The following is a 25,940-nucleotide window of genomic DNA, read 5'->3' as shown; positions in this document are numbered from 1 at the left end:
TTCAAGAGCGGCAAATTTGAATCCAAATAAATGTCAAAATTCAAATTTTTCAAAAATACAACTATGTTACACCATTTGAAAGATAAACATCTCCTTAATCTAACCACGTTTTACGATTTCAAAAAGGTTTTACGGCGAAAGCATAAATTTAGAGTATGTTAGGACAGTACATTTACAAGAGTTGTGTGTAATGTTTTGTCAAGTCAAAGACAGGGTCACCAAAACCATTTAACCAGCTAAAATGATACACTAACCTTTTACAATCTCCATCAGATGACACTCCTAGGACATTATGTTAGACAATGCATGCATTTTTAGTTCTATCAAGTTGATATTTATATCCAAAAACAGCGTTTTACTATGGCATTGATGTTGAGGAAATCGTTTCCCTCCAATAACCGGCAGTCAAGTCAGCGTCACAAATTAAATAATTAAAATTAGAAAACATTGGTAAAATATTATATTGTCATTTAAAGAATTATAGATTTACATCTTTTGAACGCAATCAACTTGCCAGATTTAAAAATAACCTTACTGGGAAATCACACTTTGCAATAATCTGAGCACTGTGCCCAGAAAAATACGCGTTGCGATACAGACTAGACGTCATGTTGGGGAGATCTAAAATCGAAAATACTATGTAAATAATCCATTACCTTTGATTCTCTTCATCAGATGTCACTTCCAGGTATCACAGGTCCATAACGAATGTAGTTTTGTTCAAAAAAGCTCATCATTTATGTCCAAAAATCTCCGTCTCGTTAGCACATGATGTAAGCCAGCCGGACTTCTCGTCATGAACGAGGGGAAAAAATATATTTCCGTTCGTTCAAACATGTCAAACGTTGTATAGCATAAATCATTAGGGCCCTTTTAACCAGAACATGAATAATATTCAAGGTGGACGAATGCATAGTCTTTTATAACGTATTGGAACGAGGGTACCCAACATGAAGTAGCGCGCCAGGTGTCTAATGGGACATCACCGTTCCATGGCTCTTGTTCGGTCAGATCTCCCTCCAGAAGACTCAAAACACTTTGTAAAGGCTGGTGACATCTAGTGGAAGCAATAGGAAGTGCCAAAATATTCCTAAACCCCTGTGTTTTTCAATGGGATAGGTTTAAAGTCAATACAACACATCAGGTATCCACTTCCTGTCAGAAAATGTCTCAGGGTTTTGCCTGCCAAATGAGTTCTGTTATACTCACAGACACCATTCAAACAGTTTTGGAAACTTTAGAGTGTTTTCTATCCATATATAATAAGTATATGCATATTCTAGTTACTGGGTAGGATTAGTAACCAGATTAAATCGGGTACATTTTTTTTATCCAGACGTGCAAATGCTGCCCCCTAGACCCAACAGGTTAATACTGTATTTTTGTTCAGTATATTTCCACACTATGAGGTTGGAACAATACTGTGAAATTGTGAGAATGATGATAATGCACTTTTAGTGTAAGAGCTGTTTGACAAGTGGATAGTGTTTTAGTGGGATGGAGTTTTGGCCTGCCTGGTGACATCGCCAAATTTGTTACCAGACCAATAAGAAAGTTCTAAACCTCTGTGCCAATAACGTCTTTTTATCAAGTTTTCCCTCCCCACTCAGAACACTCCCAGAGCACATAGAGAAACAAGATTATCTGGTCTCATGAAACCAAGATTGAACTCTTTCTCCTGAATGCCAAGCGTCACGTCTGGAGGAAACTTGGCACCATCCCTACGGTGAAGCACGTGGTGGCAGCATCATGCTGTGGAGATGTTTTTCAGCGGTAGGGACTGGGAGACTACTCTGAATCGAGGGAAAGATGAACGGCGCATAGTACAGAGAGATCCTTGATGAAACCCTGCTCCAGAGTGCTCAGGACCTCAGACTGGGGTGAAGGTTCACCTTCCAACAGGACAACAACCCTAAGTGCACAGCCAAGACAATGCAGGAGTGGCTTCGGGACAAGTCTCTGAATGTCCTTGAGTGGCCCATTCCTCCTGACAGAGCTGGTGTAAGAATGGGAAAAACTCCCCAAATCCAGGTGTGCGAAGCTTGTAGCGTCATACTGAAGACGTTGAGGCTGTAATCGCTGCCAAAGGTGCTTCAACAAAGTACTGAGTAAAGGGTCTGAATACTTATGTAAATGTAATGTTTCCGTAAAGAAAATCTGAATGCACTGTTTTTTCAACATTTTAGCCGTGTTGTTCAGGTTGCTGACCTGAAATGGGCCTTCATAAGGTAGCAAAGCTCAACAGAGTGAAGCAAGGTTCTGGCAGGAAACTTCAGTCAGTCTTTACCTCAGCTGACAACCAGTGCGCAGAACGCTACTGGATATTGACAAACTCTCCTACATAATGGCACTCTACGTTCATTGACAAGTCCAGCAAACAGAATTGTAGTGCAACTTTGCTGCTGCTTTTGCCCACCTCCACCTGCTTTTAGCTGTGCTTATTGTTCTGTTGGGAGGGAATGGAAGATATTCTGCTCCCTGCCCATAACTTGGCCATAACAGTAGTAGTAGTTTTTTATTACATAACATGTAGGCCGTACGTGGCAGCTGAAAGCTGAATTGCACTGGCCTGATAATGGATGCATACAAAATGTTATTTATATTATGAGAGCATTATCCTTGGCCCATGACACTGTACATTGCTGCTATGATGTTTGAGTGTCCACAAATAGTAGCGGCTCTTTTGGCCTTTCTATGACTGACTCGCCATGTATTGCTCTTCAAAAATGTAAATGTGTCAATACTCAGAGATTTCCATTTCCACAGATTCTACATTTACAATTAGATTCCCACACTTACGGCTATCTCTGTTTTCATGAAAATAGTATCTCCTCTTACTAAAGATGTAGCTCAATGGGTAGTACTGCACTTCCCAATGGGAGACCACAAATTGATTTTCTGGCAGAGCACAAACCTTGTAAAATGTATTGTGGCTCTCTTGGTGCTCCTCAGAGTTTCATATTTCTATTAATTAGGAGTAGTTTTTATACATGTCCATGTGGGTTTATGTGTGATGAAGATGTCATGATATTTGTAGCAGAACTGTATAGGTTTGGAGGATGAGCTTGCTCTTAATATGCTCCTCAAACCACAAAAAGGGGTTAACAGACTATGTAACGGCTCTGCAAACGTGTGAGGCCATCAATCCAACATTAAGCACCACATTTTATGTCTCTTTATACAGGTCTCTTCATACATGATAAGAATGAAAGGAAGAATGAAAAACAACACATACACCAGTTACTTTGAACATTAATATCTTTTTCTTTTTTATTAAGACAAGAACTCTTCATTTTTTGTAAAAATGTCTATTTATGAACCAATACAAAATGTGTATGGGAATGTGGATATCTTTTTTCTTCATTAATACACATTAACATTGCCCTAGTACAGCAGAAAAACTAAAATAATCAACCAAAAACAATGAAGTGATAAACGACCAAACGTTCTGGAAGGAAAACTAAACGTCCGAGACATGTTTAAATTGATAGTTGCACAGCCACAGCTGGTGGTGTACTCTTTCATTGTGAACTATGTCTATACAAAAAAATACTTAAACATCTTATACAGTGCACCAAATATTTAAGAAAATTCATAAAACATGTACAGCTTAAATGCAAAACAAATCACCAGTTGTCTCTTGATCTAAAATGATTGGCGTACTTTTTATATATATACTTCATCAATGTGTGGTGGGCTTTAGACTTTGCATTCTACCTGAGATGCAATCACACCATTCAATGCACATGAACCTGAGACAGGGCATTAACAAATAAATGTAAAAGTAATTTGATAAAATAAAAAAGAAATCATCAACACTTAGACTACCAAATTAACTGTAGCTTGAGTAACAAAAGGGACATTTCATGAAGAAGAAAAAACTGATAACACAGAAACAGAAATGACAAAAATTACATTCTATACTCAAACATCAAACTCATTCCACACATCTCTGGACTTGTTACACCCGCCCAAATTGTTGTCCATCATCGAATTGTATTTGATTTGCTGTTCATATCACCAGGGTTAAAGGAAAATTACACCCCAAAACTTTCAAAATACATAAATCGAGCCGGTATGATCCATTTCGCATCATATGATTCAAAACGCAGCTATATTTATGTATTTTGTATATTTTGAAAGTTATATATCTTCAAAGCTTGATTGCTGAAATGCAAAACATTTTGGGATTATATCAACAATGGACTAATGAAACAAATACCAAAATATAGTTTTTGGGTGGAGTTTCCCTTTAATAAGTAGGTGATCATACAAATTAACATTTGTTTTATGTCAACTACGCTCGAGTTGCATACACTTTCCCCAATACACTCCTGTTTCCTATTGGTTCTGACAGTGGTCACCATTACAAACCACAACACACACCAGTAAAAGGTTAAGCAGAAACATATACAGTACCAGTCAAAAGTTTGGACACACCTACTCATTCAACGGTTTTTCTTTATTTTTTACATGGTAGAATAATAGTGAAGACATCAAAACTATGAAATAACACATATGGAATCATGTATTAAACAAAAAAGTGTTAAACAAATCAAAATATATTTTAGATTTTTCAAAGTAGCCACGCTTTGCCTTGACAGCTTTGCACACTCTTGGCATTCTCTCAACCTGCTTCACCTGGAATGCTTTTCCAACAGTCTTGAAGGAGTTCCTACATATGCTGAGCACTTATTGGCTGCTTTTCCTTCACTCTACGGTCCAACTCATCCCAAACCATCTCAATTGCGTTGAGGTTGGGTGCATCTAATGCAGCACTCCATCACTGTCCTTGGTCAAATAGCCCTTACACAGCCTGGAGGTGTGTTTTGGGTCATTGTCCTGTTGAAAAACAAATGTCCCACTAAGCGCAAATCAGATCGGATGGCGTATCGCTGCAGAATGCTGTGCTAGCCATGCTGGTTAAGTGTGCCGTGAATTCGAAATAAATCAATGACAGTGTCACCAGCAAAGCACCCCCACACTATCACACCTCCTCCTCCATGCTTCACAGTGTGAACCACACATGCAGAGATCATCTATTCGCCTACTCTGCGTCTCACAAAGACACGGTGGTTGGAACCAAAAATCTCAAATTTGGACTCATCAGACCAAAGGACAGATTTCCACCTGTCTAATGTCAATTGCTCGTATTTCTTGGCCCATGCAAGTCTCTTCTTCTTATTGGTGTCCTTTAGAGGTGGTTTCTTTACAGAAATTCGACCATGAAGGCCTGATTCACGCAGTCTCCTCTGAAGAGTTGATGTTGAGATGTGTCTGTTACTTGAACTCTGTGAAGCATTTATTTGGGCTGCAGTTTCTGAGGCTGGTAACTCTAATGAACGTATCCTCTGCCGCAGATGTAATTCTGGGTCTTCCTTTACTGTGGCGGTCCTCATGAGAGCCAGTTTCATCATAGCGCTTGATGGTTTTTGCGACTGCACTTAAAGAAACGTTCAAAGTTCTTTACATTTTTCTGATTGACTGACCATCATGTCTTAAAGTAATGATGGATTGTCATTTCTCTTCGCTTATTTGAGCTGTTCTTGCCAAAATATGTTTTTTTACTAAATAGGGCTATCTTCTATATACCACCTCTACCTTGTCACAACACAACTGATTGGCGCAAACGCATTAAGAAGCAAAGAAATTCCACACATTCGCTTTTAACAAGGCACACCTGTTAATTGAAATGCATTCCAGGTGACTACCTCCTGAAGCTGGTTGAAAGAATGCCAAGAGTGTGCAAAGCTGTCATCAAGGCAATGGGTGGCTACTTTGAAGAATGTAAAATGTAACACTTTTTTGGTTGCTACATGATTCAATATGTGTTATTTAATAGTTTTGATGTCTTCACTATTATTCAACAATGTAGAAAATAGTACAAATAAAGAAAAACCCTTGAATGAGTAGGTATGTCCAAACTTTTGACTGGTACTGTACATCGACCCAGTCCACACAGCTGTGAGTACATGTATTAAAATGTCCACCTACAGAACGAGTGAATAGATGTGTTCACTTGGTAAGAACAGACTTTTTAAGGTCCAGTTTTGAATGGAAGCCACCACACTTTTGACCACAGCAAAATAATGCTCACTGTTAAATACAAGTCACACAACCTCAATCTAAAAGACGTTTACATTCTCTCTGTTGTTTGATCCATTGAAACAACAGAGGGGATCCAAAATGTTTCACATGAAGTGACACAGTCTAAAATGGAGCATTTAAACGAGCCAGAAAGCCACCACTGTCCTGATAAACAACCAGCATTGTCGTCATACAGTATTAAATCAGTGGTAGCTCCTTGTTCAAGATATTATATTCGGAATAAACATCAAATCAAACACGTAAGCAACAACATCTTTTCAACCTAATTGTCAGCTCAACAACCTCAGCAGGACAGGAACTAAATTCAACAGCAATGTTTACTGTAGTGATGTAGAAATGAAAAGTAACAGTTCCCCAAAAAGTACTTTTGGCATTCCCCAACTCTCCCTAACTGGCCCTTTCCACATTGTATCATCTTTAAGCTTAGGCAGGTCATTTGTAAAGAAAGAAAAATAGGAGACTGTATTATGTTGTTTTAGAGGTTCACACTCACATACATGCAGTGTTGTGTTGGCTGACTGTTTGGGCAACTGAAAATTGTTGCATCATGACAAGACCATGTACAGTCCAGAGGCTGGGGTGTGATAGTAGGGGAAATAAGGCCCTGTCTCCCGTGGTAATTCCGAGTGACACATACGCTCCTCAACTGTCATGAGTGTTTTACAATATGGAGTGACAAAACTCAAACAGGAAACAGCTTGCGATAATCAGAAAAAACACAAAAGTATTCTGTCATGAAATTCCACTAGGTTGTAAAAAACATTTCCTGGCACAGATTTGTGTATAATACATTGGTGTGAATATATTGTCTGGACATAGTTTGTATATTATTGGAACTATTCGTTCTGTTGCGTCTGAATTGTTTTGAGATAATGTTTTGTATTGAAATCATATCCTTTGAAAAAATGGCTTAGACACAATGATTGTAGGTCCTTTGCTCATACAGAAGCTATGTTTCGCCTATGTATCACCATCTCCTTTAAAATCCTATAACCCTTTTTACTCCTCTAGTTCTAATTTATACACAAGGCTGGAAAAATACAACTACTGTACATGTGAGATTTGACTGTTCAGCATGTAACAATATGAAGGTAGTATCGCTTTATAAATGTTGATTGCAGTTAGTACCTCACAACCTACAGTAGATTGATATATGTATTATAATGAGGATATTCACCTTTGATAGTCAACATTCATTTATTAGTTTGGAGATGTCTTCTGGTCATTTCTTATTGAAATTAATCCTATCAGTGTTACCTTTTTTTTTACCAACTTTATTACAGCTTGGCTAAAGCGAGGCAGCTTGATTGAAAGACAATGGGTGAGTATACACCACCAAAGAAACCATTAAAAACAAATTATTTTTTAAATGTTTTGTTGTTTGTCAAAAATATTTCTGAATGAGAGAGACGATGTAAAACCCCAAAATGTCATCATAAAACATGAAATGCCTGCAGGGGAATTGCGGTTCCATTCATTGGAACAGAACAAAAACATCATTGTACAGAGAATAAAAGGTAAAGCGGTAGGGACTAGTGAATTGAAAATGCTTTTAAGTTCAGCATAGCGAGGGTGAAATAATGTGCCTTCTACTTTGCTTATTCCAAATAGTACCAATGTTTTAAATGTGCTGGCATATCTAATAAGAAAAACAAATTGAAGAGAGAGGAAATAATACAAGTTATCCACAGTGAATAGGAATTGGCTCAGATAAAATGAAAACAAGGACAGTTTGAGACCAACTGTCCTCCACTGTTTCCTTTAGATTATATTTCTGTGTGTGTGTTTTAAAGAGGAGGGTAATGTTATTTATGTGTAATAATATTTTCCTCATGTACATTTTTCGAAGATGATACGTAAAGCGTTGGATGTGTTTTGGAGTTATCAAAAGGTTTGGAAAAAAAGAAAGGTAGTGGCTTGAGACTAGGCCTGCTCACAGTATAGTGGAAATAGGGTTCTTATGAGGTTTTGGTATGCAGAAGAGAACGTGTGTGCGAACACAGTGGGAGAGATGAACAGAGCCACTGTGTAATTCAACACTCATAAGAAAGCCAACAGCACAATCATAATGAAGAGAGTGAAAGAGGGGACGGTGAGGAGCAACGGTATGTTGACGGGGGAAAAAAGAAGAATGAATAGAAAAGAAATTCAGAACAAGGCACAGAATTTTCTGCAAATGGTTGAACTAAACAAAATTCGTACCAGCAGTTTTGGGAGGTGTCGAATGGTGAAGCTCTACAGTGATTTCTGGCAACATCTGGCAAACCCAACCCCCCTTCCCTCCCTACCCACCCTTACCAAAAACCTACTCTCCCTTCCCTATGTTTCCACCTTATACACACAAAACTGTTCCTCTTCAGCTGCACAGACTGGACTATACATTGTTCAATCCCTGGCAATCACCACTAAAACAAATCCATCCTACCCACCCTACCCAACCATACTTAAACCCCAAGCACCCCTCACCCAAAGACAGTATGGTGTCCCACAGGGGACAGTATTGGGGCCCTGTGATTTCTATATGTAGTACTCCTTTTTCTCGTCCGAATTGTTGTGGCCCCCCTCTGCGTTGATAATGGCCGTGTCTGCATCTGCTGCATCGTCGGCTCCTTTAGCTTCATGTGTGAAGTAGGTACCTGAAGGGGGGAAAGGATAAGGAATTAACAAATTGATCAAAATGGACACTTCATTCCTAAGCTCATGAATGCCTACTCATACGTTTCCTTGACATTAACAAGCAAATCATTGAACCAAATCGACTCATCAGGTTAACTGTAAAATATACAGTCGTGGCCAAAAGTTTTGTGAATGACACAAATATTAATTTTCACAAAGTCTGCTGCCTCAGTTTGTGTGATGCTAATTTGCATATACTCCAGAATGTTATGAAGAGTGATCAGATGAATTGCAATTAATTGCAAAGTCCCTCTTTGCAATGCAAATGAACTGAATCCCAAAAAACATTACCACTGCATTTCAGCCCTGCCACAAAAGGACCAGCTGACATGTCAGTGATTCTTTTGTTAACACAGGTGTGAGTGTTGACGAGGACAGGGCTGGAGATCACTCTGTCATGCTGATTGAGTTCGAATAACAGACTGGAAGCTTCAAAAGGAGGGTGGTGCTTGGAATCATTGCTCTTCCTCTGTCAACCATGGTTACCTGCAAGGAAACACGTGCCATCATCATTGCTTTGCACAAAAAGGGCTTCACAGGCAAGGATATTGCTGCCAGTAAGATTGCACCTAAATCAACCATTTATCGGATCATCAAGAACTTCAAGAAGAGCGGTTCAATTGTTGTGAAGAAGGCTTCAGGGCGCCCAAGAAAGTCCAGCAAGCTCCAGGACCGTCTCCTAAAGTTGATTCAGCTGCGGGATCGCGGTACCACCAGTACAGAGCTTGCTCAGGAATGGCAGCAGGCAGGTGTGAGTGCATCTGCACGCACAGTGAGGTGAACACTTTTGGAGGATGGCCTGGTGTCAAGGGCAGCAAGGAAGCCACTTCTCTCCAGGAAAAACATCAGGGACAGACTGATATTCTGCAAAAGATACAGGGATTGTACTGCTGAGGACTGGGGTAAAGTCATTTTCTCTGATGAATCCCCTTTCCGATTGTTTGGGGCATCCGGAAAAAAAAGCTTGTCCGGAGAAGACAAGGTGTGCGCTACCATCAGTCCTGTGTCATGCCAACAGTAAAGCATCCTGAGACCATTTATGTGTGGGGTTGCTTCTCAACCAAGGGAGTGGGCTCACTCACAATTTTGCCTACCAACACATCCTCCGAGAGCAACTTCTCCCAACCATCCAGGAACAGTTTGGTAACGAACAATGCCTTTTCCAGCATGATGGAGCACCTTGCCATAAGGCAAAAGTGATAACTAAGTGGCTCGGAGAACAAAACATCGATATTTTGGGTCCATGGCCAGGAAACTCCCCAGACCTTAATCCCACTGAGAACTTGTGGTCAATCCTCAAGAGGCGGGTGGACAAACAAAAACCCACAAATTCTGACAAACTCCAAGCATTGATTATGCAAGAATGGGCTGCCATCAGTCAGGATGTGGCCCAGAAGATAATTGACAGCATGCCAGGGCAGATTGCAGAGGTCTTGAAAAAAAAGGGTCAACACTGCAAATATTGACTCTTTGCATCAACTTCATGTAACTGTCAATTAAAGCCTTTGCCACTTATGAAATGCTTGTAATTATACTTCAGTATTCCATAGTAACATCTGACAAAAATATCTAAAGACACTGAAGCAGCAAACTTTGTGGAAATTAATATTTGTGTCATTCTCAAAACTTTTGGCCACGACTGTATATTGTATTATCTCATAAAATGTATACCTTTGGCACGTCTACACAAACTCTAATGGAAACTGTAGCTTCAAAATTATACATCAGGTACTAGGTTTTTAATTCTGGTAGGTAAATTCTTTATTTGCCACTGCAAACCCCTCTGTTGGCATTCCTTGGTTGGCATTCAAGATTTGCACATGAAAATCTATTTGATTTCCATGAAACAAGCCAAACCAAGGGATGCTCAAGATTCAGCTTCAGCTCGGCTCATGCCTCCAAATTAACCTTGTCAAGTTCAACGAACGCGTGTGAATGAGCAATCCACTTCAAACTTCATTTCCGACAGGGATTATTCACATCCCAACAGTTTTGGGCCTGATAATAAAGGCGATAGCCCAGATCGAATGGAGAAGGGCAAGGAGTAATTTGGAATCAAAACCAAACCATTGGCTGCACTCCAAAGAAAACCCCTTCAAAAGTACAGTAGCCATAACAGAGAGAAAATAAGATGGGGCTCAGGAGGTATGGTAGAATTTCTAAAACAGAGTTTGGGGGGAGAGGGAAGTGGTTTTCTGATTGCCCTGGACAATACTAGTATGACACTGAGTAAAATAAATCATAAAATGATAGTGTGTCTGTGCTCTTTTAAAATGTTTAACCTTGTGATTCCACAGAGGTGCTTCTAGATAGAAAACAAAAGGCTTCGTCACATACCTTTGTGTCTTGCAAAGTACCGTCCCAAAATGATGAGTAGACAGAGCATGGCAAAGACAACCACAGCCACCACTCCGCCGATGACCGCATGGTCGACCGCTCTCGGTGCTCCCTCTCCAGCTCTGGAATCTGTAAGCACAGTAACAGAAACACCTTTTACAGAATCCACTAACAGTGCATGCCAATGGGAAGACATCACGTCCACTTTGGTGGATAAGAGATCTCCAAAGAAATAATGATTACATAAATCACCTATAGTATATTGTCAGCTACTCCAGCCTTTGGAGTTGGAGAATAAGGGCTGATATTACAAGTTGGATGTAGGGATGTAACGGTTCACCAAGCCCACGGTTCGGTACGTATTGCGGTATTGGGATCACGGTTTGGTTTCAGTACAGAGGGAGATTTAAATGCCAACAGTCACTGTAGTTCATTTGTATTTATTTAAGAAAATACAAAGTGTTGGTACACCATGATTCCATATATGATCAAGAGTCATATAATACCTGATGAGAGCCCAATCAGGAATACCAACACTTTGTATTTTCTTAAATGAAAACACATGATTACTCAACAACAACAACAACACTAAAATAAAGTGCAATATAAACATGGCTCAGACATTGTATAGGACTATGCTATAATGTTTTCTTACAAAGACAAAAATATCCACACTTCTGTGACTCTCATAAAGGGTTAATATAGCACGGTACTTCTCATTTGCCACTCCGGGGTAATGTGATGGGCTGTCAGTGTTAAGTAGCTCTCTGTAGCCCTGGAGGTCCATCCATCTGTAGTAAGCGCAATACAGGGTACATTGGCCAATTAATTGACAACTTCGGCTTGCTTATAAAGAGTGTGTATTACTGGTTTGCTGAAAAGGGTGCGAGAGGGCAAAGTTCGTAACGTGGCTCAAGCACTTTTCATGAGATGCTGAAACCCCCTATTCTTCTCGACCACCGAGAATAGGCGCATATCCATGGCTATAAACATACCCATCACTCTTTCATTTATTTGACCAAGTCAAAATAAGCTGCAGAGGGGAGATTAAGTTGTTTTGTTGTCTTTTTGCGTTTCAGTCTTGCTCCGGTGGTAGGAATACTGGGGTGATGTCGGCGTAAATGTGTCAACATTTGCATAGGCTATTCTCGTTGAGCAGTGGCAACATACTCTCCCTGTCCATCGCCTTTGTAATCTACTGGGATGACAAATGTTCCCAAACGGGAGATTTAAACGATGATGGAAGATCCTCCAATTCTGGTTTATCAACCCCACCACTCGCCATCGTACAGAACTAGTTCCCAGCTGCGCCTCACAAAAGGACAGTTTGAAATGTTCCAATTAAGATTTTAATTTTGATTACAATGTGTACAGGCTCTAGTCTACGGAATGGACTGAATTATTTTTTATTTTTTTAATATTTAATCAAGAGGCCTATAATGCAGTATAGGCATTGCCTATAGACCTAGTGTTTTAATTTTGTATATATGTCACGTCCTGACCAGTAGAGGGTGTAGTTGGGTCAGGACGTGGCAGAAGGGAGTGAGTGTTTTATTGTTTCATTTAATTTTGGCCGTGTGACTTCCAATCAAGCACAGCTGTAGAGGGTTGTGGTTGATTGGGAGTCACACATAAGTTGCCTACGTTTCCGTTGTGTGGTGTGGGTAATTGTGCTTGTCACTGTTGTTGCACCTGACAGGACTGTGTTGGCTGTCAATTTTGTTGTTTTGTGAATTGCATAGTGTTCGTAACATTAAAAATGACGAACCCTAACTCCGCCGCATTTTGGTCCACTTCTTCCGTAGACAGCCGTTACAGAATTACCCACCAACAAAGGACCAAGCGGCGGAAGAGGAAGGAGCAGCAGGACTACTGCGTTATGGACAAATGGACGTGGGAACAGATCCTGGACGGAGAGGGACCATGGACTCAGGCTGGGGATTATCGCCTCCCGCAGTGGGAGATTGAAGCGGCGAGAGCGGAGAGGCGATACTACGAGGAGAGAGAGCGCAACGAGCGCGAGAGGCAGCCCAAATAATTTTTTTGGGGGGGGCACACGGGACAGTCGGTGGAGCTGAGGTCGGAACCAGAGCCAGTCGGGATGACATTGGAGGTGAGCGAGGGATATGAGACAGAGACTGTGACCGGGTTAATGGGAAAATTAGGAGAGAGAGAGATGAGAGAGCTGCTAGTGTGGTGCATAAAGTACGGCATTCGCCCTAATGAGCGTGTTGTGGGTATGATGTCACCTGAGGCAGCTCTCCATACTCGTCCTGAGGTGCGTGCTGGTTGTCTGGTAAAGACTGTGCCTGCGCTCAGAAACAGGCCTCCTGCATGTCTTCCCATCCTGGTCAAGCCCGTGCCTCCTCCACGGACCAGTACTCCAGTGGGTCTCCCTATCCGGGTCAAGCCCGTGTCTCCTCCACGGACCAGTCCTCCAGTGGATCTCCCTATCCTGGTCAAGCCCGTGTCTCCTCCACGGACCAGTCCTCTAGTGGGTCTCCCTATCCTGGTCAAGCCCGTGTCTCCTCCACGGACCGGTCCTCCAGTGGGTCTCTCCACCCTGGTCTCTCCTGTGCCACCTCCTCAAACCAGGCCTCCAGCGGGCCTTCCCAGACTGGTGAGTCCAGGGCCTGCGCCCAGAGCCAGGCCTCCGTTATGTCTCCCCAGCCTGGTGAATCCTGAGTCGGAGCTGCCCGCCAGTCAACAGTCGTCGGAGCTGCCCGCCAGTCAACAGTCGTCGGAGCTGCCCGCCAGTCAACAGTCGTCGGAGCTGCCCGCCAGTCAACAGTCGTCGGAGCTGCCCGCCAGTCAACAGTCGTCGGAGCTGCCCGCCAGTCAACAGTCGTCGGAGCTGCCCGCCAGTCAACAGTCGTCGGAGCGGCCCGCCAGTCAACAGTCGTCGGAGCGGCCGGACTGCCCTGTTCTGCCGGAGCGGCCGGACTGCCCTGTTCTGCCGGAGCGGCCGGACTGCCCTGTTCTGCCAGAGCGGCCGGACTGCCCTGTTCTGCCAGAGCGGCCGGACTGCCCTGTTCTGCCAGAGCGGCCGGACTGCCCTGTTCTGCCAGAGCGGCCGGACTGCCCTGATCTGCCAGGGTGCCCGGCCTGTCAGGATCAGCCCGAGTGGTCCTCCTGCCCTCAGCCACCCTCCCTTCCCTCCCTTATTGTTTAGGTGTTCCTTTTTGTTGGGGATTTTTTTTGTGTTTTCCTTTTTTTTAGGTGCATCCCGGGGTCTGCACCTTGAGGGGGGGGGGTACTGTCACGTCCTGACCAGTAGAGGGTGTAGTTGGGTCAGGACGTGGCAGAAGGGAGTGAGTGTTTTATTGTTTCATTTAATTTTGGCCGTGTGACTTCCAATCAAGCACAGCTGTAGAGGGTTGTGGTTGATTGGGAGTCACACATAAGTTGCCTACGTTTCCGTTGTGTGGTGTGGGTAATTGTGCTTGTCACTGTTGTTGCACCTGACAGGACTGTGTTGGCTGTCAGTTTTGTTGTTTTGTGAATTGCATAGTGTTCGTAACATTAAAAATGACGAACCCTAACTCCGCCGCATTTTGGTCCACTTCTTCCGTAGACAGCCGTTACAATATATCTTTTTTTATGTATTAATTTGGGTTCACAGTGCGGACCGAACCGAGGTTCATGTACCGAACGGTTCGGTACAAATACGTATACCGTTACACCCCTCTGCAAAATGGGAATTATCAAAACATTTATGAAATTAAACAAATAAAGGCCATGATGATCTTTCTAAAACACAATGTGATTCAAGTTAAATTTATATTTTATATTGCAGCTTCCACTACAATGAAACTAAATATCAAATTGATTGAATCATATAAAATGGCCAGAATGTGGCTCGAGTTTGATTTGTTAGGTAAAATGACTGTGTTCAGAGAATCGATATACAAAACACATTTCAAATCAAATTGTATTAGTCACATGCGTGAATACAACAGGTGTAGACCTTACAGTGAAATGCTTACTCACGAGCTCCTAACCGACAGTGCAGTTTAAAAAAATATGGATAAGAATAAGAGATAAAAGTAACAAGTAATAGAAGAGGAGCAGTAAAATAACAATATATACCGGGGGGTGCCGGTACAGAGTCAATGTGCATATCACATAGTATGTTATCCAATTTACAGTAAGGGGATGCATAACTCTACTGTGGTTGGCCATTTAACTGAACAGCAGAAGATAGTAGAGCATTTAAACATGATTTATGAAGTGATACAGGCGGTTCTCAACTTCAATATACCAGAGCAAGCACCACTGTTCAAATAAATCTGGCCCCTGCCTTGTCTCGAGTCAGAGCAATACATTTAGCCTGCAATGACTAAAAAGTGCGGATCCCAAGCAATTTCTAAGAAAGATTTACACCAGCTTGGCCTGAAGAACAAGGCGCTTGCCTTAGAGGCTCCAATCTGTAATGATATGTGAAGGTTATTGATCAAGTGTAGGGATCCATGACAACCAAAAGTTAATGGCAGTTTGTGGACTTGATTGGTTCTTCACAGTGCAAAGGAGGAGCAAAATCTTTCATCAATAGCTCACACTCGCTAGGAAATGATAAAGTTTGGGGGAGAGAATAGATAGGAAGCCGGGGGCTTTGACAAGGCCTTATGTCAGTGAGAGAGGGAAAAGTTTCAGATTCATTGAGGGGTTATACATTTGTAAAAGTGAGAAACTAGTTGTCCTTTGGTAATAGCCTATGGTCAGTGGTGTAAAGTACTGAAGTAAAAATACTTTACAGTACTACTTAAGTAGTGTTTTGCGGTATCGGTACTTAATCATTTATATTTGACGACTTTTACTTCACAAAATTCCTAAAGAAAATTATGTACTTTTTTCTCCATACATTTTCCCTGACACCCAAAAGTACTCATTACATTTTGAATACTTAGCAGGACAGAAAATTGTACAATTCACACACTTATAAAGACAACATCCCTGGTCATCCCTACTGCCTCTGATCTGTCATCCCTACTGCCTCTGATCTGGCGGACTCACTAAACACAAATGCTTTGTTTTTAAATTGTGTCTGATTGTTGGAGTGTGACCCTGGCTATCTGTAAATAAAAATCGTGCCATCTGGTTTGCTTAATATAAGGAATTTTTAATTATTCTTATTTTTACTTTTGATACTTAAGTATATTTTAGCAGCTACCTTTACTTTTGATAGTTAAGTATATTTAAAACCAAATACTTTTAGACTTTTACTCAAGTAGTATGAGAATAGTGTACTTTTTCCACCATTGCCTATGCTACATATCACAGCTACATTCCCATATACTGTATATCAAAAGACTCACAGGTTCCATTTTGTCATTCAGGGTGTTTAACTCCAGACTTATTTATGTTAACAGGTGCATCTCCTCCAAAGAGCTATCTCGGAAAGATAGGAAGGCTAGAGGGAATGGAGAAAAGGAGGGAAAAATGAACAACCATCCTCTTTGCAATCGACTCGCGTGGAATCCATCAGCCCATCCCTCATAGGTATACACTGCAATCTCTCGCACTCATCTCTAGCCTAAATCCCAGCTCAAGGCTTTTCCTGTGGGAGCTCAAAAAACTAAACTGGCAGGCCACAACTTATTATAGGATAACGAAGAGTGAGAGAAGCCCATGCTGTTGTGGAACACGCCCCCTCCTCCTCACCCAACTCACCTCATAAACAACTTACTGGTGGGGGAGGGAAAGGGGAAGAGAACGCCACAGTCACAGTGCTACCTGCCAAACTCAACCAAACATTACTTGATAAGCCTAATAGGTTATTTTAAATTCAGATTTCCTTTTCCGTGCTGGGCAGATTCAATTAAAGTCAGCAGAAATCCTTTCGACACCTAATTCGCTCTTGTCAAAGAGGGAGGTAAAGACGTGCGTTAACACACTTTCCTATTAAGATGTTAAAGTGGATCTTGGGCTGCACAGTCCGTCGGGGCTGGGGGATAAACAGAGGCCTATGGAAATGTCAGGGAATTTCGCTCTGTCCTCTCCCCTGGATAAAACCTGTCCTTTTTCAGTAAATTCTGTACTGAATGAGGGACGGGTGGATGAGGGAGGGAGGGAGGAGAGGAGGCACTGGGTCCACGGTGGGTTTGACGTCCCACTCAGGTCATTCGCTCCGACTGCACTTGTACTTGACACTAATTAACATAAACTGACAAATGGACTGGGCTTGGGGAGCCGACTGTCGCCTCCCATCCCTCCTCGGAAGTGATCTGGCTCCCACTTGACGTCCACCCCTAACCCCTCTCTTGACCCGCCCTCCCCTGCCCTGCCAGTCTCTGTGGAGCAGCCGTATGACATGGGGCCGGGGAATGCAGTCAACAACAATCAGGCTGTAGATTGGCGTTTATGATGGCTCACAGTAAGGGGCGTTGCTAAGGTAATACAGAACGCCACTGTACTCTAACGCAATCAGAAGAGGAGAAATTGTAATTTTATAAAAATCCACTGTACCAACATTGTTGCATTGTGTAATTTCAGAGAGGGCAGATGGTTTGGAAATGAGTTGCTTCACTCTCGCACACAAACCAACAAACGCCTAACACATAAGATGGCACCGAAGACCATGGCTGACGTTTTACATCCTCCAAATCAATTGTTCAATTTTGTTACTTTTTTACTTATTGTGTACATAATGTTGCTGCTACCGTCTCTTATGACCGAAAACAACTTCTGGACATCAGAATAGCGATTACCCACCGCGGACTGGAAGAAACTTTTTCCTTTAACGAGTCCGACGTGAAGGATATCCTGCTTTCACTGGAAAAGGCCCAGATCCACGCCTTTTGCGTGAAGACCCAGGAAAAGCGGACGCAGCTCGGGGATCCTTCTGAGAAACCGGAGGCGAGCGAGTAAACTCCCAATGCCTTCCATTCTTCTTGCCAATGTGCAAACTGCAACATCTTGTGTTTCACCGAGACGTGGCTGAACGAAGAAACGGACAATATAGAACTGGCGGGATTTTCCATGCACCGGCAGAACAGAGACGGTACCTCTGGTAAGACGAGGGGTGGGGTTGTGCGTCATTTTGTCAAAAACAGCTGGTGCAAGATGTCTAATATTCAAGAAGTCTCGAGGTATTGCTCTCTTGAGGTAGACCACCTAAAGCTCTCCCCCGCCCTCCATTTGGCAAATCTGACCATAATTCTATCCTCCTAATTCCTGCTTACAAGCAAAAACTAAAGCAGGAAGTACCAGTGACTCGCTCAATAAAGAAGTGGTCAGATGACGCGGATGCTACACTACAGGACTGTTTTGCTAGCACAGACTGGAATATGTTCCGGGATTCATCCAATGGCGAGCTGCCCAGTGACCCGAGCCTACCAGACGAGCTAAATGCCTTTTATGCTCGCTTCGAGGCAAGCAACACTGAAGCATGCACAAGAGCACCAGCTGTTCTGGATGACTGTGTGATAACGCTCTCGGTAGCTGATGTGAACAAAACCTTTAAACAGGTCAATATTCACAAAGCAGCTGGGCCAGACAGATTACCAGGATGTGTACTCAAAGCATGCGTGGATCAACTGTCAAGTGTCCTTACTGACATTTTCAAACTCTCCCTGACCGAGTCTGTAATACCTACATGTTTCAAGCAGACCACCATAGTCCCTGCGCCCAAGGTAGCGAAGGTAACCTGTCTAAATTATTACCGCCCCGTGGCACTCACGTCAGTAGCCATGAAGTGCTTTGAAAGGCTGGTCATGGCTCACATCAACAGTATCTTCCCAGACACCCTAGACCCACTCCAGACCCACGCATACTGCCCCAACAGATCCACAGATGACACAATGTCAATTGCACCCCACACTGCCTTTTCTCACCTGGACAAAAGGAATACCTATGTGAGAATGCTGTTCATTGACTACAGCTCAGCGTTCAACACCATAGTGCCCACAAAGCTCATCACTAAGTTAAGGACCCTGAGACTAAACACCTCCCTCTGCAACTGGATCCTGGACTTCTTGATGGGCCGCCCCCAGGTGGTAAGAGTAGGCAACAACATGTCTGCCACGCTGATCCTCAACACTGGGGCCCCTCAGGGGTGTGTACTTAGTCCATTCCTGTATTCCCTGTTCACCCACGACTGCATGGCCAAACATGACTCCAACACCATCATTAAGTTTGCTGACGACACAACAGTGGTAGGCCTGATCACCGACAACGATGAGACGGCCTATAGGGAGGAGGTCAGAGAATTGGCAGTGTGGTGCCAGGACAACAACCTCTCCCTCATCGTGAGCAAGACAAAGAAGCTGATCGTGGACTACAGGAAAAGGCGGACCGAACAGGCACCCATTAACATCGATGGGGCTGTAGTTGAGCGGGTCGGGAGTTTCAAGTTCCTTGGTGTCCACATCACCAACAAACTATCATGGTCCAAACATACCAAGACAGTCGTGAAGAGGGCACGGTAAAACCTTTTCCCCCTCAGGAGACTGAAAAGATTTGGCATGGGTCCCCAGATCCTCAAAATGTTCTACAGCTGCACCACTGAGAGCATCCTGACCGGTTGCATCACCGCCTGGTATGGCAACTGCTCGGCATCTGACCGTAAGGCGCTACAGAGGGTAGTGCGAACGGCCCTGTACATCACTGGGGCCAAGCTTCCTGCCACCCAGGACCTATATAATAGGCGGTGTCGGAGGAAAGCCCAGAAAATTGTCAGAGACTCCAGTCAACCAAGTTCTAAAATGTTTTTTCTGCTACCGCACGGCAGGCGGTACTGGAGCGCCAAGTCTAGGACCAAAAGGCTCCTCAACAGCTTCTACCCCCAAGCCATTAGACTACTGAACAATTCATAAAAATCGCCACTGGACAATTAACATTGTCACCCCCCACCCGTACACTGCTGCTACTCGCTGTTTGTTTGTTACCTATGCATAGTCACTTCGCCCCCACCTACAGTTGAAGTCGGAAGTTTACATACACTTAGGTTGGAGTCATTTAAACATTCTTTTAAACCACTCCACAAATTTCTTGTTAACAAACTATAGTTTTGGCAAGTGGGTTAGGACTTCTACTTTGTGCATGACACAACACATTTTTCCACCAACTGTTTACAGACAGATTATTTCACTTATAATTCACTGTATCACAATTCCAGTGGGTCAGAAGTATACATACACTTAGTTAACTGTGCCTTTAAACAGCTTGGAAAATTTCCTGAAAATTATGTCATGGCTTTAGAAGCTTCTGATAGGCTAATTGACATTCATTTAGTCAATTGGAGGTGCACCTGTGGATGTATTTCAAGGCCTACCTTCATACTCAGTGCCTCCTTGCTTGACATCATGGGAAAATCAAAAGAAATCAGCCATCAGAAAAAAGTTGTAGACCTCCACAAGTCTGGTTCATCCTTGGAAGCAATTTTCAAATGCCTGAAGGTACCATGTTCATCTGTACAAACAATAGTACACAAGTATAAACACCATGGGACCACGCAGCCGTCATACCACTCAGGAAGGATTCTGTTTCCTAGAGATGAACGTACTTTGGAGCGAAAAGTGCAAATCAATCCCAGAACAACAGCAAAGGACCTTGTGAAGATGCTGGAGGCAACATGTACAAAAGTATCTATATCCACAGTAAAAAGAGTCCTATATCGACATAACCTGAAAGGCCGCTCAGCAAGGAAGAAGCCACTGCTCCAAAACTATTATAAAAAAAGCCAGACTACGGTTTGCAACTGCACATGGGGACAAAGATTGTACTTTTTGGAGAAATGCCCTCTGGTCTGATGAAACAAAAATGGAACCGTTTGGCCATAATGACCATCGTTATGTTTGGAGGAAAAAGGGGGAGGCTTGCAAGCCGAAGAACACCATCCCAACCGTGAAGCACGGGGGTGACAGCATCATGTTGTGGGGGTGCTTTGCTGCAGGAGGGACTGGTGTACTTCACAAAATAGATGGCATCATGAGGGAGGAAAATTATGTGGATATATTGAAGCAACATCTCAAGACACCAGTCAGGAAGTTAAAGCTTGATCGCAAATGGGTCTTGGACAATGATCCCAAGCATACTTCCAAAGTTGTGGCAAAATAGGTTAAGGACAACAAAGGCAAGGTATTGGAGTGGCCATCACAAAGCCCTGACCTCAATCCTATAGAAAATGTGTGGGCAGAACTGAAAAACTGTGTGTGAGCAAGGAGGCCTACAAACCTGACTCAGTTACACCAGCTCTGTCAGGAGGAATGGGACAAAATTCACCCAACTTATTGTGGGAAGCTTGTGGAAGGCTACCCGAAACGTTTGACCCAAGTTAAACAATTTAAAGGCAATGCTACCAAATACTAATTGAGTGTATGTAAACTTCTGACCCACTGGGAATGTGATGAAAGAAATAAAATCTGAAATAAATCATTCTCTCTACTATTATTCTGACATTTCACATTCATAAAATAAAGTGGTGATCCTAACTGACCTAAAACAGGGAATTTTTATCAGGATTAAATGTTAGGAATTGTGAAAAACTGAGTTTAAATGTATTTGGCTAAGGTGTATATAAACTTCCAACTTCAACTGTACATGTACAGATTACCTCAACTAGCCTGTACCCCTGCACACTGACTCGGTACCGGTGCCCCCTGTATATAGCCTCGTTATTGTTATTGTGTTACTTTTTATTATTACTTTTATTTTAGCCTACTTGGTAAATATTTTCTTCTTCTTGAACTGCACTGTTGGTTAAGGGTTTGTAAGTAAGCATTTCACGGTAAAGTCTACACTTGTTGTATTCTACGCATATGGCAAATAAGGTTTGATTTGATTTGGTTTGATCTCATCCAGCCCATGCTTCCCCCGTAATATTCAATAATTCACAGGGAATTGGCATGGTAATGAAAACCCCTGAAATGTCTGTCCATCCAAATTGACTGAAATGTGTCACTTAATTATACATATTGCACGGTGCTTATAGAGAAGTCATTACCACCAACAGCAATCCTTGTTAAACACTTAAGATTTACTCATATAAGACTGGAGGAATGGAGCGTTCCTGCCTTTCTATACGTCAAACAGATATGGAGGTTAATAAAGAGATAACATGGTGTATGTTTTCAACTGATTGAAACAAAATCCTTAAGCGTCTCCCTTCACCATGCGTCTCCCTTCACCATGTGGATTAAGATCAAGGCCATAGTCAATCAAAACAGGTATACAGTCGCTTTCGGGTGAGGCAACACAACAATTCTCCTTGTGTTGCATGTTGAAAATTATATCCGGTTGACTTTTTTTTATCTCACACAGTACACTTGGTTTAAAATTAATCCAATTGTGCATTCTCACAGCACAACAAAGTGTTGTTATGTCTAACCTAGACAGACCTGGTTCATGTTTTGTCTGAACAGGGCCCAGAATGCAAACCTCTGTGTAACCAAATGCCTTTGCCAGGACCCAGCGAGCACAGGCACCCAGATCTCTCTATCCTCCATCACTCATCTTTCTCCACAGCTGGCCCCCCCGTGGAGAGGGAGATTGCTACAGACATGGAGAGATGGCACAGTGCTACAAGATGCCAGGAAATCAGGGCTGGATGTTTTCCTCCGTCCCCGGGCCTGTCTGGAGTGTTACCCAGATTATTACCCAGAGGTTGGAGCCCCCCCCAAGGCCACATACTATGGACCAACCTGGTGTTAATAGGGCACAGTGGGCAACCCTTCTTTGTGAAGCATCAGGCCTGTCTCAAGGTCAACTAAGGTCATGAGAAGAGAAAGTGTATGAGGTGGAAAGTTAGAACTACATTCTATAGTGCATTCAGAATGTATTAAGACCCTTGACTTTTCCTCAAATAATGTACATTACAGCCTTATTCTAAAATATATATATATTTTTAAATCCTCATCAATCTACACACAATACCCCATAAGGCCAAAGCAAATGTTTTGCTAGGAGACTCGAAATTGAGCTCAGGTTCATCCTGTTTCCATTGATCACCCTTGACATGTTTCTACAACTTGATTGGAGTCCACCTGTGGTAAATTCAATTGATTGAACATGATTTGGAAAGGCACACACCTGTCTATATTAGGTTCCACAGTTGTCAGAGCAAAAACTAAGCCATGAGGTCGAAGCAATTGTCCGTAGAGCGCAGAGACTGGAATGTGTTGAGGCACAGATCTGGGGAAGGGTACCAAAACATTTCTGCAGCATTGAAGGTCCCCAAGAACACAGTGGCCTCCATCATTCTTAAATGGAAGAAGTTTGGAACCACCAAGACTCTTCCTAGAACTGGCCGCCCAGCCAAACTGGACAATCAGCAGAGAAGGGCCTTGGTCAGGGAGGTTCTTGGTCACTAAGACAGAGCTCCAGAGTTCCTCTGTGGAGATGGGAGAACCTTCCAGAAGGACAACCATCTCTGCAGCACTCCACCAATCAGGCCTTTAAGATAGAGTGGCCAGACAGAAGCCACTCCTCAGTAAAAGACACATGACAGCCCGCTTGGAGTTTGCCAAAAGGCACCTAAAGACTCTCAGACCATGAGAAACAAGATTCTCTGGTCTGATGAAACCAAGATTGAACTCTTTGGCCTGAATGCCAAGCGTCACATCTGGAGGAAACCTGGCACCATCCCTACGGTGAAGCATGGTGGTGGCAGCATCATGCTGTGTAGATGTTTTTCAGCGGCAGGGACTGGGAGACTAGTCAGGATCGAGGGAAAGATTAACGGAGTACAGAGAGATCCTTGATGAAAAACTGCTCCAGAGCGCTCAGGACCTCAGACTAGGGCGAAGGTTCACGTTCCAACAGGGCAGTGACCCTAAGCACACAGCCAAGACAATGCAGGAGTGGATTCGGGACAAGTCTCAATGTCCTTGAGTGGCCCAGCCAGAGCCTGGACTTGAACCTGATTGAACATCTCTGTAGAGACCTGAAAATAGCTGTGCAGTGACACTCCTCATCCAACCTGACAGAGCTTGAGAGAATCTGCAGAGAAGGATGGGAGAAACTCCCCAAATTCAGGTGTGCCAAGCTTGTAGCGTCATACCCAAGAACAGTCGAGGCTGTAATCTCTGCTAAAGGTTATTCAACAAAGTACTGAGTAAAGGGTCTGAATACTTATGTAAAAGTGATATTGCAGGTTTTTTTTAAAGTGTAAAAACCTGTTTTTGCTTTGTCATCATGGGTATTGTGTGTAGACTGATGAGGGGAAAAAACGATTTAATCCATTTTGGAATAAGGCTGTAATGTAACAAAATGTGGAAAAAGTCAAGGGGTCTGAATACTTTCCAAATGCACTGTATTTCGGTAAATTACTGTTTCTCACAGGTGCAAGGCAAAAAGCAAGCCATAAAATCTGAGAGCCTTCAATGAATTCTGCTTACACTATGTTCACAAAAGTGAAATTGAATTGTGAACTGTAAATAGAAATATTTAGACTTCAACTTCATTTGAACAAATGGGACAAAAATTAGTGAAAGTAAAGGATGAAAATATATTTTTCAAGTTCATTGAAAAGTCATCTAAACTTTTCCTTTCAGCAAATCTACATAAATATAAAGACTGAGTCTTTTTAACTGCCAAAACACCACATTCAACCCAAGGTAAGTTGATGTATTGAAGTAAGAGAGAGAGTCATCTTCTTTGTATGGAGAAAATGGCAGACAGAACCAGTCTCTAGGCAGTCCTCAATCAGAGAACAACTGAAACAAACACCCAAGTGACATTTCTGGGTTTTCAAAGTACAACTCCAAGACAAAGACCAAAAGAGAAAGAAGAATAGGTCCCAACAAAACTGTGCGGATGCAGGAACTTGGGGTTGAAGTGGAATACCAGTGTGAACACAGTCATGATAAAGGGAATTAAAGGATGACTCTCAGGGGGTGTCCATCTGCAGACCACATTGGGAGTGATGTCATGTGGGGTTACCCTCAAACATGCTTCCCTGATAGAGTTGGTGACCGGCCCTTATAGGAAGTCATCCACGGACAATGGAGTCACGGTAACACTCGCTGAGGGATGGCTGGCTTGATAGGGTCGATGCACTCTGCTGCCCACACCTTTTATAACCCGAGAAACATTCTCCGACAACCAGAGAGGAAAACACAGGCATGATGGAGTCTACGGCGTGTTGCTGTTGTGATGTGGCGATGTGTCATGTGAGTAGCAGCGCCTTCCTGTGGGGATCATCAACTTGTATTCCTTTGGACCAAAGACATCACCAAAGAAGGATCGTTCTTTTAAGATTTGTCCCCTCGTGCTTTTTCAAATGGGAAATCTTGGGGTAATATTTCTCTCTCTCTCTCTACTGAACAAAATATAAACACAACATGCAACAATTTCAAAGATTTTACTGAGTTACAGTTCATATAAGGTAATTCATTAGGCCCTAATATATATGGATTGGACTGGGAATAAAGATCTGCATGTTGGTCACAGATACCTTTCACGTCTATCCAGAGCATCCCAAACATGCTCAATGGGTGACATGTCTTGTCAGTATGCTGGCCATGGAAGAACTGGGACATTTTCAGCTTCCAGGAGTTTTATACACATCTTTCTTGCAACATGGGGCTGTGCATTATCATGCTGAAAAATGAGGTGATGGCGGAGGATGAATGGCACGACAATGGGATTCAGGATCTAGTCACGGTATCTCTGTGCATTCACATTACCATCGATAAAATGCAATTGTGTTTGTTGTCCGTAGCTTATGTCTGCCCATACCATAACCCCACCGCCACCATGGGGCACTCTGTTGACATCAGCAGACTGCTCGCCCGCACGACACCATACACGCTGTCTGCCATCTGCCTGGTATTTTCCCACTAAAATGACATTAAAGGTGGCTTATAGTAGAGAAATGAACA

The 25,940-nt window shown here is 42.8% G+C and overlaps 1 protein-coding gene across 3 annotated transcripts in view; it reads right to left on the bottom strand.

The window, feature by feature from the left end:
- Positions 1 to 6,956: 6,956 nt before the first annotated feature.
- Positions 6,957 to 25,940, bottom strand: part of LOC106603642 (cell adhesion molecule 1) — a 547,319-nt gene continuing 528,335 nt past the window's right edge. For all 3 annotated transcript variants that reach the window (XM_014197549.2, XM_014197550.2, XM_014197551.2), the window contains 2 exons: positions 11,122 to 11,250; positions 6,957 to 8,744 (listed from right to left, as the gene is read on the bottom strand). In XM_014197549.2, coding sequence (XP_014053024.2) covers positions 8,626 to 8,744; positions 11,122 to 11,250 — 248 coding nt within the window. In that variant the 3' untranslated portion in view covers positions 6,957 to 8,625. The remainder of the gene's footprint in view (positions 8,745 to 11,121; positions 11,251 to 25,940) is intronic.

The sequence above is a fragment of the Salmo salar genome, chromosome ssa04 (genome assembly GCF_905237065.1).
Source record: "Salmo salar chromosome ssa04, Ssal_v3.1, whole genome shotgun sequence".
NCBI lineage: Eukaryota > Metazoa > Chordata > Actinopteri > Salmoniformes > Salmonidae > Salmo > Salmo salar.
Note: the sequence above shows the minus strand (reverse complement) of the source record. Positions and strands in the feature narration are given on the sequence as shown.